The 14,354-nt window shown below is 47.5% G+C and overlaps 1 protein-coding gene across 2 annotated transcripts in view; it reads right to left on the bottom strand.

Annotated features, from left to right (window-relative positions):
• Positions 1-3,713: 3,713 nt before the first annotated feature.
• The window catches only part of NGF (nerve growth factor (beta polypeptide)), a 58,312-nt gene continuing 47,671 nt past the window's right edge, over positions 3,714-14,354 (bottom strand). The window contains exons 2-3 of one of the 2 annotated variants that reach the window (XM_010830742.1): positions 12,828-12,951; positions 3,714-4,607 (exon numbers count right to left, since the gene is read on the bottom strand). In XM_010830742.1, the coding sequence (XP_010829044.1) occupies positions 3,870-4,595 (726 nt within the window). In that variant the 5' untranslated portion in view covers positions 4,596-4,607; positions 12,828-12,951 and the 3' untranslated portion in view covers positions 3,714-3,869. The remainder of the gene's footprint in view (positions 4,608-12,827; positions 12,952-14,354) is intronic. The other variant, XM_010830743.1, reaches the window with a different exon arrangement.

Here is a 14,354-nt window from a genome sequence, read left to right as displayed (position 1 = left end):
CTGTCTAAACACAGATTCCTTTGAGCAGTTAAAAGATTGATTAGAAATTGTATTGGTGAAGGGTTTTTCCCTTGTTGGGCCAATGTTTGCTGCTAAGTTTCCATGTCCCTTACCTGCTGCGTCCCTGGCAGTGTATTGATTAATATAATTGGTGTAGGTAGTAGCTTTAATGTTTGTAACCTTGGACCCTTGAGTTAATTCTTTTTCTTGTTGTAGCCCACCACACCTTTGCCCTATAGGAATGCAACTTTCATGCTTTTGCAGGGTGGCACCTGACTAATCACCTTTAGAGAAAAATAAGTTTTCTGAAGAAAGGGTCTTAAGATGTTAAGAGGCCTCCGGGCCAGAAGATGATGCAAATCACCTAAACTTTTGCATATGATAAGTTTTCAGGAAGAAAGCCTGGCTTACTGCATGACTCTACCCCTTCCCCCATTATCCTCTATGCATAACTTAAGGTATAAAAACTACTTTGGAAAATAAAGTGGGGCCTTGTTCACCGAAACTTGGTCTCCCCGTGTCGTTCTTTCTCTCACCTTCTGGCTGAATTTTTCAGCCTCTTTTCTCCGCTGAATTTCCTCACTGAGCTATCCTCATTCTATTACTCTTTATATCTTTGATGAATATTTAAATAAATAGGTCGCCGATGCCATCTCTCCTTCGAATACCCTGGATCAGCTGGGGCTGGACCCCGGCAAGACTGAGCTTACCACTGAGGGGGATCCTGTGGTCTCGATCGCCCACGCTTCTGCTCAGGTCTGCTCAACAGCTGTGTCCCCATTGTAAGTTTTCTGTTAGGAGGGAACGCAGGTCCAGGGGAGGCTGGTGCTGTGCTTGAGGGAGAGGGAAGTCACGGGGACAGACTTGAAATGTAAACTAGAATCCACATGTCAAAATGTGGCTCTTGTCCCCCAGAACTGGGAATCTTGCCTCAAGCCGAGGGGAGCACGAGCCTCAGCAGGAGGGCTGGGCCATGTCAGCCTGTGGACAAGCCACGGTCTGCACTCATTTGGGGGCAGGCGTGCTGGAGGGAAGAGGGATCTGGGCTTTTGTGGACCCCAGTTAAGAAGACCTCAGTGAGGCAAGTAAAGTGGAAGTTTGCGGAATTTGCAGGTGTGCTTGGGCAGGATATAATGGGCAGTTTTGAACTGTTTTTTCAACATATTCAAGTGTCTGGGGCTCTGGTGACCAAGCAAGCCCCTGGGGGGCAGCTTCTGGTCTGGAAGCCAGAGCTCCCTGCTGTGTGGCTCTTCAGGGGTGGATACAAACTATAGAAGCCACCAGGCTCTGGGTTGCTTTTGGACCTTTCTGAGTCTTTTCAGCCAAACTCACATCCCCTCTCATTGTGTGAAAAGTTTGGCTCCCACGCTGGGACTCCAGAACTCAGCCTAGAGCAAATGTTGCCTTTGGGGGAGGCCGTACTGTTAGTGGAGAGGGGGCGCCTTCTCGTACCCAGCTGCCAGCCTTGGTTTCCTCAGCAGTTGGACACTGCCTTCCCTCCATGCAGGCAGTGGGGTCCCAGTCACCCCCAGGGTCCTACAGGGCTGGTGGTGGCTCTCCAGACTCTCCACAAGGTGCAGCTGCTCACAAACATAGACTTGCTTCCCTTTGGATGCTTCCTGAATGCCCCCCTCTCTCCCCACATTCAGGACCCAAGAGGCCTGTCTGGCCCTCAGAGGAAGGGCTCCCCCCAGAACTGTTTGTAGGAAGGGCCGGGAAGGCCAAGGCCACTGGCTTTGGAGCCCAGGAGAAAGCCACAGTCACAGGTCAGCGGGAGGGCTGCCTCCCTGCAGCCTTTATCTGAGCAAGTATCTCAGCACAGAATGTTCTGGTTGGTGTTTCTTGTACATAAATCTTTATTCCAATGCAGGAGCTTTGATAGGAAAAATAGGGCCCATTTCATTATGCTTTCACCCTAATCAAATGTCTCTCATGCCAAAGCTCCCTATGTTTCTAATTTGCCCTGTTTGGATTGGGTTGAGGATGGCATGCAGGCAGGGGAACAGGGAGAGTTACAGATGAATGGATACCACCATTTACTTTTCTATTTTTTTTTTTTTAATCAGAGGGGCCGTTTGGGCCTGTTACAAAAACTAGATCAGCCTTTTACCCTGGGGGGAAGAGGAAGGGTAGGAAAGCAAAATTTTCATCCCTATGTAAGCGCTCTAAGTGAAAAAATTCTGTGCCTTTGGGGAAAAAACAAAACACAAAACAGACAAAAATGTTGCAGGGGAGAGTGGTACCTTGAGGATGGACAGAGCCCTGCTCCAGGCTGTACCTGGAGTCCCTGTCACCTCCAACCATCTCTAGGACTCTCCTGATACAGCCAGTGTGGATGAGAACACCCCCAGCTTAAACACACACACACACACAATCCAAAAAGCCAAAACCACCCAGGAAACTACCCAGGGTGTTGGATTTCTTAGAGGCCCAGGGATCCTGATGCTGGTAAAGATGACACACCTTCCTCCTCTGCTGTGCTCCCCATCATCAGACCCCCTGACCCCCTGTCTTTCTCTTGTCTAGTATTCTCTGTCAGGGAGGGGCAGAGTCCTCACCCCTCCTCTGTCCCTTACCCCACTGTTTGTATTGGTTCTCACTCATCTTTGTCATCTTCTCTGCAGGTCCCATGACCCCATCCACCTTTGGTCACTTGTGGAAGTCACCCAGGTAGGAATTAAAAAGTTCTTTTTTTAAAAAAAAAAATTATTTTTGGTCTGGTCTCTGGCTCCTGTGATTCTGGACTGATGCTGGGGCCACTGGAAGTTGCTGTGGGGCCATGAATGGGTGGCAGGAGTGTTAGAGGTCATCATGTTTTCTGGGGGAATGGAGTCTTTCTGCAGGAAGCCACCGGGGGATAAATTGAGGGCCAGCTATTAGAACTAAGGCAATCTTAACATGTAATCAGATCTACCTTGACAGGCCTCCTGAGATTATTTTGTTACAACTCTTTGAGAGAGCTTTCAGCCAAAAAAAAAAAAAAAAAGCAGATCATCCTCTCACAAAAAGAGCCTGCCTCATTAGTCTTTGGTGCAAGTCTCCTCCTATCCATCTAGTGCAAGTCTCCTCCTATCCATCCATCCTTCCAGGACCCAGCCTGGGCCCCTCTGAGGTGGGAGGTAGCTCTGTGCCCGGCAGGGATCTGCCTTCTAATGAGGCTCCATGAATTTCCCCCAGTGAAGCAATCAAGGCTCAAGAATCTGGGCTGGTAATCCAAAGATTAGGTATCTTTGGCTCTGAAATGCAGAACAAAGTTGCAATCTGACAGACGTCCCTTCCTAATCATGCCCAGTTTAGGCTAATATCTGAATCCAGTTAGCTTTTCCCTAAGTGGCATGGCTGGCTGGGAGTGACGGGTGGGTGAGGGTTACAAGTGTGTCTGCGAGAAAGAGTAAGATACTCCAGGTGGCGCAGTGGTAAAGATCTGCCTGCAATGGAGGAGGTACATGAGACGGGGTTTCAATCCCTGGATTGGGAAGATCCCCTCGAGGAGGGCATAGCAACTCACTGCAGTATTCTTGCCTGGGAAATCCCATGGACAGAGGAGCCTGGTGGGCTACAGTCCATGGGGTCACAAAGAGTCAGACATGACTGAGCACACTCACACTGAGAGAAAGCCAGGGGGTACTGTGGACCCTCCTCCCTGCAGCCTCCGAACCAAGATTTGTGGATGGTCAGCCTGGGCAGAATGACTGGAGGGCCAGCACACAAGCTGCTTCCAAAAATTTAATAAATAATGATTTTTTAAAACTGTATAAACTATAAATTATCATGCAGTCCTTATAATTTAAAATAATTTACAGGTTGAGGTAGGGAGGGGCGCAGGAGAGTGTAGAGGGGAGCCGGGAAGGGTTGGGGGCTGCGGCAGGTCAGGCTCTCTGCCCAGTCTTCCTGCTGAGCACACACACGCAGGCCGTGTCGATCCGGATGAACCGCCAGGCGGCCTGCTTGCCGTCCATGGTCAGCGCCTTGACGAAGGTGTGGGTCGTGGTGCAATACGAATTCCAGTGCTTCGCGTCGATGCCTCGGCACCCGCTGTCCACGGGGTTGGGGTCCCGGCACTTGGTCTCAAAAAAGTACTGTTTGAATACACTGTTGTTGATGTTCACCTCTCCCAGCACCATCACCTCCTTGCCCTTGATGTCCGTGGCCGTTGTCTTGTCCCCCACCCACACGCTGATGCTGTCGCACACCGAGAACTCCCCCCGGTGAAAGACGGGGTGGGATGACGACCGCTTGCTCCTGTGAGTCCTGTTGAAGGAGGCGGCCCCGCCCACCTCAAAGTCCAGATCCTGAGTGTCTGCGGCCACGGGTGGGGGTTGGGTGCTGAACAGCACGCGAGGTGAACGCAGTCGCCGCTTTTTAAAAAGTTTGGGGTCCACAGTGATGTTGTGGGTCTGCCCTGCCACCCTGGCAGCTATCGGCCCAGCCGGGGCGCTGTGGGCTCTGCGGAGGACTGTGTCAAGGGAATGCTGAAGTTTAATCCAGTGGGCTTGAGGGATGGCGTGTCCAGCTGGGACATTGCTCTCAGTGTGCGGTGCTGCCTGTATGCCGATCAAAAGAGCTGTGATCAGAGTGTAGAACAACATGGACATTACGCTATGCACCTGGAATGAAACAGAAAGGAGGATTATTCCACCAGGCACTGAGTGCTGATTGAGTGTGGTTTCTGGGTCCCTCGGAGTTGACCTTCCCAGAGGATGACAAGGAGGCTTCCCCTGGTGGCTAAGGGTAAGGTGACCCTGGAATTTCAAACTGGGGCCCTTCTGAGAGTGAAAGGCGATGCTACAACTGTTACACTAGGATGACAGACTTAAACAGGGCTGGCTCAGACAACCTGGCCATCTGGGCACCTCATCCAGAAGGGGTGGGCTTTTCTAGGAAGGGACGCACAGAGTCCCAGAAATTCTGCCCAGTGGTGTGGTATGAACTTGGTAGCACTGCTTAAAGAATCGTTTGAGTTCTCCACCTCCCAGTGAGGCAGTCACCATGGGCAGGTGGTGTGTGTGCGGCAGAATGGCTTGGGGAGGGTGAGTCTGACACCTCTTCCAGCGCTGTGCCCTGCCCAATGGTTTGAACCCCTGTGAAGGCAGTGGGAAGGGCTGCTGGGGATTTGTCTTGAAGCCTCAGCCTTGAACCCACCCTCTGCAGGTAGGAGCACCAGGTCAGCTCTGAGATTTGATGATTGAAAATCCACAAACATGCCAATCCACGCCTGGCTAAAAAAAAAAAAGTATATAGCTCTGGGACGTCTGAGCCAGTCTAGCTATTCAGCCACCGGTGCATGCTTGTAAGCATGATATTGATAATGTTTTCTCTTTTCATGAGTGATGTTTCTCAGCTTTTCAAATGCATTCACTTCAAGTTTCTTGTTAGCTTGTGATTTAGATTAGGATTTATCATCTATCTCCCTTTCATATGCAAGGAAAGTGATCCACAGAAATGAATTAATAGGCCGACAGTTACAAAAACTGAACCAGAAATAGAATCTAAACCTGACCCCCTACTAAGCCAGTCTACCCTTCCCCCCCTTCCTTCCTCCTCCACTTTCTCTTTCATTCTTAAGTGTGTCTTTTCAAAAATCATTTAATCTTAGGTAAGAATAGACCAAATAGTGTAAATCATCTGTCCCTGCTAGCAGTGCAGGCCCCTTTGAGCTCCTGCCAGATGGGACTCTGCACCCAACTGCACTGACTTGCCTACCAGCGACCACCCCCAGAGCAACCTGCTGTGAAACTAGCTCTGTTCTTGAGCACACTTTTGGTGAGCTCCTACACACACTTGCAGATGTGTATCAGATGTCACTTCCTCTGGGAAGCTTCCCCAGATCTTCCTGGTAGGGTTAGAGGCACCCCCTAGACAGGGTGTTAAACTTCCAATGCACTCCCTTCCCATATCTCTCCCCCAGGTCATTCTGCTCTCTGCCCACTCTACCAGCCTGGCACAGGTACCATTGCTTCCTTGAGACTTTCTCAGATCACCCAACCAATAGCCATCTCTCCCCATTCTCAAGTTCAGAAGTGTGTGTGTGTTCTTTTCTACTAAATCAGTGTAATGAAAAGAACTCTGCACTGGATCTAGGGTTAGGAAAACTCATTTGGATTCCTAGTCCTGCTACTTGTTAGCAGAAAGCTACTTAATCTTTCTGAGCTCTGATTTCCTCAATGATGAAAAGCAGGCAATAAACACTATTTCAGGGCTTTTCTGGTGGCTCAGCAGTAAAGAATCCACCTGCAGGGCAGGAGGCATGAGTCCATGGGTTTGATCTCTGGGTCAAGAAGATCCCCAGGAGAAGGAAATGGCAACCCACTCCAGTATTCTTGCCTGAAAAAATTCCATGGACAGAGGAGCCTGATGGGCTATAGTCCATGGGGTTGCAAAGAGTTGGACATGACTTAGCAACTAAACCACCACAAACACTAACAACAGGGCTGTTGTTAGGATTAAATAGGTGCTTATACATCTGAGTCATTCCAATGTCCTGTGATCAAGGATTTATTTTCTTCAGTTATATTGCTGCTAATTCATTCTTGAAGCACACTCCATCCACGTCTTTTCATAGCACATAGTTTTATTTCAGTCAGGCTTCTTTTCAAGCCTAATGATTTGAGACTATCTCCCCACCAGTTGTATATAAGGTCCTGGAGGACAGAGCCTGTCTCATCCACCTGCATGGCTAGTGGATGAGATTTAATAGATTTACTTTTTTTGATGGAAACGTCATGAGAGGCATCAAAAATGAGAAAAATACAATCACAGGGTGTTCCTGCTGAGGGCTCCCCATCTGTTCTCTGTAATCGACTATTGTTAAGCTAATATTCAACTGTGTAAGTCTTAGAAAAATGATATAAATGTATGTGATTGTCCGGGGTTGGGGGGGTGATTATTGTCTGTTCATGATTGTCTCTGGCTGCTGTCCAATTTTGTAGCATTTCAGCAAATTCATTTCAATATTCTTTAGTGTTTACATTTACATGTCTATTCTTTGAATTCTCCTTGGACTTGGTCATAACATCTTACTGGTTCTCTCGTCAGTTAATTTAATTGAATAAAAGTTGATACTTGTTCATGAAAAAATAAACAAGCAAAAATATGGTTTTTTCTACCCCTTTTTGCTCTAATGGTTTGGGCCTAACCCTACTACCCCTCCTTGTTTTGTGAATCATGGTTTACTTGTCTGTTTCCCTCAGAGCACTTTGGAAGTGGTGCCATCTGAGTTTACTGGGGCCATGTGCAGTGCCTGGCATGTAGAAGGTCCTCAAACTCTACAAGGAGAGTGAGTGAGAGAGTGAATGGGGATGTCCGCAGTAGCTCACCATCTGCCTTCTTTCCACCACGACGCCTGGTTTCTTTTGGATGCTGTGCATATGACCACATGGTGCATTCCTAATCTGTTTTAAAGCAGTGCATTCTTCTTCTCGGTAATGTGCTTCTCTTCAGCTGCTAGACAGCTCTTTGGTAAGATACCAAGAATAAAACCACCAAATTCTTTTCTCTTTGGTTACTTCAAAAAATGTTTGTGTTTGCTCCAGTTCTCCAGCCAGCCATGCAGAGGAGGTAGTGACACATCTGGCTTTTTGACCGTCACTGGTTCTGCAGGCTAATGGTCTTCCAGATAAATGTCCAGCTGATTAGTCAGTTGGCTGCTAATTCAAGTCTTTGGCTTTTGCTCCCTTTCTTGTTTCATTTCTTTCTGCTTCTCAGAAATGTTATCTCTTATCAGGTAGATGGAGGGAGAAGAAATGAAATGGAAATTCATCCCTTCATATCCATATTAGTAATACTTAAGAGTTTGGATAGGGAAATGAAAAGACTACAATGTAGTCATCAAATTTATTTGATGATAATAAGGGACATCAGTTCAGTTCGGTTGAGTTCAGTCGCTCAGTCGTGTCCAACTCTTTGTGACCCCATGAATTGCAGCACGCCAGGCCTCCCTGTCCATCACCAACTAATAAGGGACATACCTCTCCCTATTTCCCATTACCACAGGCTCTCACCTCATTCTACAGTCTCCCCTTTGCTGAGCTCATCCTCTTCTACAGAGTCAACTGAAATGTCTGTGCAGCTGATGCCCATGCCAGGATCTTTGGTCCAATTTCTCCTTTGAAAGCCAGTTCTGAACTCCCAGTTTCGTGATAAGCAACTCCCCACGGGTGTCGATGTTTTAAAACCAAGCCGTCCAAAACAAGAACCTTCATTTTCAACGTCCCCACTAGGACCACCATCCTCTCCTTTCTCCTCTTTACTCAAAAGCTGCTGCTAAGTCGCTTCAGTTGTGAACGACTCTGTGCGACCCCATAGACGGCAGCCCACCAGGCTCCACCGTCCCTGGGATTCTCCAGGCAAGAACACTGGAGTGGGTTGCTATTTCTTCCTCCAATGCATGAAAGTGAAAAGGGAAAGTGAAGTCGCTCAGTTGTGTCCGACTCTTAGCGACCCCATGGACTGCAGCCTACCAGGCTCCTCCATCCATGGGATTTTCCAGGCAAGAGTGGTGTGCCATTGCCTTCTCCCTTACTCAAAAGCAGCTGCCCCATTTTGGGCCACTTGATGATTTGTGAAAGTAGTTTCACAGCTACTATCTCTTGTGAACTTCTCTCCCCATCCTCCTAAACATGTTTCTCTGCATCTCTGTTTTCTATTACTGGAACCACCATTTGCTTCATTTGCCAGCTCCCGGCCTCAGCTCCTCACTGGACTCTGCTTTTTCCTCTCTGCCTTTCATCCAGCCCTTGTTGTCTGTTTTAGTGTCATCTTTTGAAACTGTGCTTTTTGTTCTCACCTCTGTGTTTCTGGTTCAGGTCATGCAACAGTCTCCCAACTTATGTCCTGGTTGCCTACCATCCCTGGTTGCTCCATTTAACTTGCTAAAGCACTACTCTGATCACATCACCATGCTCAGGAGATCCAGAGGTGAGCAGTTGTCTAGGGAGCCACTAGGACCGCTCAGCCTGGCAGATAGACCCTGCCTTCCATCTACTCCCTCCACATATTTTGCATTCCTGGCAAACAGATCTCCTCACAGGCTGTGCCGGCTCTGTGCTTCCCCCCCGCTGCCCTCAGTTCAGGCTCTTCTGTGCCAGGCATTCTCCCCTTTACCCATCCCCCACCAACCAGTGCCTTTCCTGCTCCCCGCCTCTGCTGGTCAGAGTCCTTCCTGTTGGCCGCAAGAGTCAACTTAAATGCCACGTCCATTGGGGAGCTTTTCCTGCTTTCAGAGAGACCAACTCTCTTCCTTCTCCATAAAGGAGAAGCATTTCCTTAAAATTCTCTTACAGCATTATATTCTACTCTTATCCTCCCCTTTAAAGGGCAAAGTCCCTAGAGGCAGACGCGCATCCCGTCCATCTTTTCCCGTGCAGGTGACCTAACCCTCACAAGGAGCTCCACCTCTAAGAGTCTGAATGTGTGAACAAGTCTCTTCCTTCTGTGTCCCTTCATTTCTCCATCTGTTTATGGTATCTTCCAACTTTGACACTCTGAGTGTGAGCAATCATAAAGTTTTCTGCTCTGCCTAGAACTCTGCTGGTTCTACTCAACTGACTACACAGAGTTCTTAAAGTCTAATGCTGCTCCTCAATACACTGTCAAGGTAACCCATGGTTGTGGTTGTTTATCTGGTAAGTTATGTCCAACTCTTTTGCAACACCATGGACTGTATCCTGCCGGGCTCCTCTGTCCATAAGATTTCCCAGGCAAGAATACTGGAGTGGGTTGGTCATTTCCTTCTATAGGGGATCTTCCCCACCCAGGGATCCAACCTGCACCTCCTGCATTGGAAGGCAGATTCTTGACCATTCGGCCACCTGGGAAGCCCCTAACCTGTACTCACTGGGGGTATTTGAACACAATGGAGATTTGCATCATGAAGAGATTGCTTTATTATTTCACTAAGATTTTAAAATGTTGCAAATATATCTCTCCTTTAGGCCTTAGAGCAAAAGGATTTTTTTTTTCTAAATTGACTTACTCATAATAGTATGCCCCTATAATCTTCTTTAAAAAAATCTTTTGTTTAAAGAATAATGAGTAGATAAGAAAGAAAAGAAAAAATTAGTATGTATTTTATTCTAGTGATTTAAAGTACAAGGCACAGTTCACAAAAGAATATTCTCTCCTTGGTTGATGTGAACCAGGGAGGGGTTTATTTATTTACTTTTAAAAACAAACTTTGAAGCCTTACTTCTGAAGTGGTGACAGCCCTCACTGGGCTTTCACTAAGCAGAGACCTGTGAGTAGAATGATTACCTGGGGAAGATGCAATTAGGGGCTTGCAGGATGGAACATGTTCTGTTTAATGTGTGAATGTCTGTGTTTGTCCTGCTCCCACGAGAATGGAAGATAAATGACGAAGAGTGTGGGGACCCGCCGGGGGCCTTCTTCCATCTATTCAAGGCCCACCCAGCTTCCTTGCCCTCTTCTGGGCTGGAGGTACATTCTGTGGTTTTCCAGTCATTCACATACTCCAGTAATAAGAGAAATTTCCTGCACCACGTGATTGCAATCACATAGATGTTCTCACCTGAATAGGTGGTGAAGCTGCTGGGCAGAGCTAAGTAACTGGTCCACCTCTGTGGCCAGGACGGCCAACGGCGCTGGAAGGCCTGCTGAGCATGCCTTTGGACATGCCTTGTAGAGGGAGTGAGAGAATCCTTGCCTTGGCTGGAGGAGTGCTGAGAGGGAGCTGTTAGTGATTCTTAGACTAGCGATTACATTGGTGAACCAGGGTCACGAAATGCTAGCTGGAGAGGAAATCCTTGTGGCTGAGAAAATCCAGCCTCCTTCTCCATCTCATTCGCCACATTAGAGTGTGGGTCAGGAGTCATTTCGTGTTTTACACTTGGCCTCCACTCCAAATGTAAACTGACTGCTGTCTTCAGCTCTAAAGACTGGGACACAGTTGGTTGTTGGGGCCTGCGTGGAGTGAGAGAGGAATTCTAGGGCCCCTCAGCTTCCCAGGGAGAAATCCCTGAGGCTGCCGCAGAGAAAGGCACTGACAGTATAAAATCCAGCTCCTCTGCTAGCGTCTCCCAGGCTGAATTTATTATGGGGAAGCATGAACTGGAAGGCATGTGGGAGCTGATCAAGTCCAGAGGTTCAATGCATTAGAATCTGCATTGATTTTAGGTTTATTAAACTACAGACTGGATGGCCCATCCCCAGAGTCTCTGATTCAGTAGGTTTGATGTGGGGCCTGAAAACTTGCATTTCCTGCAGTTTTTCTTGGAAGAAAAGCCATGACAAACCTAAACAGCATATTAAAAAGCAGAGGTATCAGTTTGCTGACAGAGGTCCATATAGTTAAATCTATGGTTTTTCCAGTATTCACGTACGGAGGTGAGAACTGGACCATAAAGAAAGCTGAGTGCTGAATAATTGATGCTTATGAATTGTGGTGCTGGAGAAGAATCTTGAGAGTCCCTTGGACACAGAAATCAAACCAGTCGATCCTAAAGGAAATCGACCCTGAATATTTATTGGAAGGACTGTTGATGAAGCTAAAACTCCAATACTTTGGCCACCTGATACAAAGAGCTGACTCATTGGAAAAGACTCTGATGCTGGGGAAGATTGAGGGGAGGAGGAGAAGGGGGTGGCAGAGGATGAGATGGTTGAGTGATATTAATGATTCAATGGACATGAGTTTAAGCAAACTCCTGGAGATAGTGAAGGACAGGGAAGCCTTGCATGCTACAGTTCATGGGGTTGCAAAGAGTTGGACACAACTTAGTGACCTAACAACAACATCCTGTCCCATCCTTGAATCTTAGAGAGGAGAGAAATGGACCTCGGAGAGGCACGGTGACCTGGGGTTATGCAGCTGGTGAGCGGCAGGCTCTGTAGGCGGGCACTTAGCATTGCTCTGCCTCAGCTGTTCTGGAGGCGAGAGGGCTGAGGCTGCACACACACTATAACTGATGGATCCTGGGCTGCATTTATTCAGCCTCCAACATCAAAATGAAAATTCCGTTCAGCAGACTATAAGTTTTACCTTCCTGAAGCCATAAATCCAGATCCAGGGAGTAATTAGATACTTAATTATTTTATCTGGTTTATCAGGTTTTCTCAGCATCATGCAGGCTTGATCCAAAAGCACTTACAATGTCCATGACAGAAGAATGCAGTCAGAAACCACTAGCAGGTGTGGGCACCTGTGGATTTATCGTCTACTTCAGGGCAGAATGAAAACAGAATCTACTTGCCTGAATTCTTAGAGACATCTCAAAATGAATGAGGAGAGATCATAATTACATCTTATCGGTTTATTGGGCATAATTGTCTCATTACCCAGCACAACAAATCTGGCAGGTGGGTTTTATTCTTCCAATTTTATGGAGAAGGAAACTGAGACACAGTAAGAGTAAATATCTTGACTGCAGGCAGAAGCCTCGTGGAAGTGGAGATCACCCTTGTTTCCAGACTTGGAGCTCTCCCTACCCTCCACTCCACAGGCAAGGGCATGAAGAGTGATCAGGGACCTTCAGTCTCCTAAGATCACTTGTTCAGACAGATCACGAGCTGTGTGGAGGGTCTGACTGGTGCTGTTTGTCTATTGGAGGTCCTGTGTTCTGATCCTTTAGACAGGGTGGCTCAGTCTCTAATCATGTCCCTGAAAACTGTGGGACCAGCCTGAAAGCAAGAGTGACATTCTCTCCAGACAGGCTAGGAGGGCCACATGTAGGGCGTCACTAGGAGCCACCCGGGCCCCTTCTGATTGACAGCTAGCACCGAAGTCCCATCCTCAGCTGCAGGCTTGTTTCCAGCTAGCCTGGCATCTCTAGAACTAGGAACCTTGGTGAGCCGGATGCCCTGCAGGTGCTTACCTTAGTGTGGCCAGGACAGAAAGCTGTTCCCTTGGAAAAGCCGTTATTGGGCCCAGACGCTGAGCTGAGCTTGGGTCCAGCATGCCATCCAGCCCCTTGGACTGCACGACCCCAGGCCAGGACTCTGTGGGAGGAGAGAGCTGGCATTAGATGGTTGCTTCAGTACATTGTCTAGCAGATGGGTAGCTGTGCCCCAAGCAAGAGGATAAACCTCATTTTCCTGAGTGCTGGGACTCTGCCAGCATCAGAGCCAAAGAAGCCAGAGCTCAGCTACCAAAATTGCCAGGGGCCTGACCTTGCCCAGATTTGGGGCGGCACCCACCTCTCAGTCTGGTGCCAGAACTCTTGGTTTCTCCCTGGACACAGTCTATGGTTGATCTTATGCCCTGTGTAGGTGCTTCTAGTCCCACATCAGAGTCTGGTTTAACAGGTCCCTAATCCAGCATCAAAATGGAATCCTTCTGTACATCATACACACAGATATAGCATACCCAACTCTGGACCAGTATATCTAAGGTAAATTATTCAGAAGATAAAGTCCTGACAACGAAGAACAAGCTGGTGCCTTGATGAAACTCCAGACCAAGTCATGGTGGAAAGCAAGACAACCACTTGACAGATAACAGAGCTCTTACAGAACTAGGATGACAATCTCAGAGATCAAAGTTTAGCAAAGACACATTTTAGGAATCAGGAGCTAGGGAGCTTGTACAATGAGAGAAAAAGTTCTATTCAGTTTTAGGTTGTAGTTCTTAGAAGCAATGGTAGGTTTCTATTCCCTTAGGGATCTCTTCAAGAAAATCAGAGATACCAAAGGAACATTTCATGCAAAGATGGGCTCGATAAAGGACAGTAATGGTATGGACCTAACAGAAGCAGAAGATATTAAGAAGAGGTGGCAAGAATACACAGAAGAACTGTACAAAAAAGATCTTCATGACCCAGATAATCACGATGGTGTGATCACTGACCTAGAGCCAGACATCCTGGAATGTGAAGTCAAGTGGGCCTTAGAAAGCATCACTACGAACAAAGCTAGTGGAGGCGATGGAATTCCAGTTGAGCTATTCCAAATCCTGAAAGATGATGCTGTGAAAGTGCGGCACTCAATATGCCAGCAAATTTGGAAAACTCAGCAGTGGCCACAGGACTGGAAAAGGTCAGTTTTCATTCCAATCCCAAAGAAAGGCAATGCCAAAGAATGCTCAAACTACTGCACAATTGCACTCATCTCCCACACTAGTAAAGTAATGCTCAAAATTCTCCAAGCCAGGCTTCAGCAATATGTGAACCGTGAACTTCCAGTTATTCAAGCTGGTTTTAGAAAAGGCAGAGGAACCAGAGATCAAATTGCCAACATCCGCTGGATCATGGAAAAAGCAAGAGAGTTCCAGAAAAGCATCTATTTCTGCTTTATTGACTATGCCAAAGCCTTTGACTGTGTAGATCACAATAAACTGTGGGAAATTCTGGAAGAGATGGGAATACCAGACCACCTGATCTGCCTCTTGAGAAATTTGTATGCAG

This window comes from Bison bison, unplaced genomic scaffold (assembly GCF_000754665.1).
Source record: "Bison bison bison isolate TAMUID 2011002044 unplaced genomic scaffold, Bison_UMD1.0 scf7180017864519, whole genome shotgun sequence".
Classification (NCBI taxonomy): Eukaryota; Metazoa; Chordata; class Mammalia; order Artiodactyla; family Bovidae; genus Bison; species Bison bison.
The sequence above is the reverse complement of the archived record's forward strand: the minus strand, read 5'-3'. Positions and strand labels throughout refer to the sequence as shown.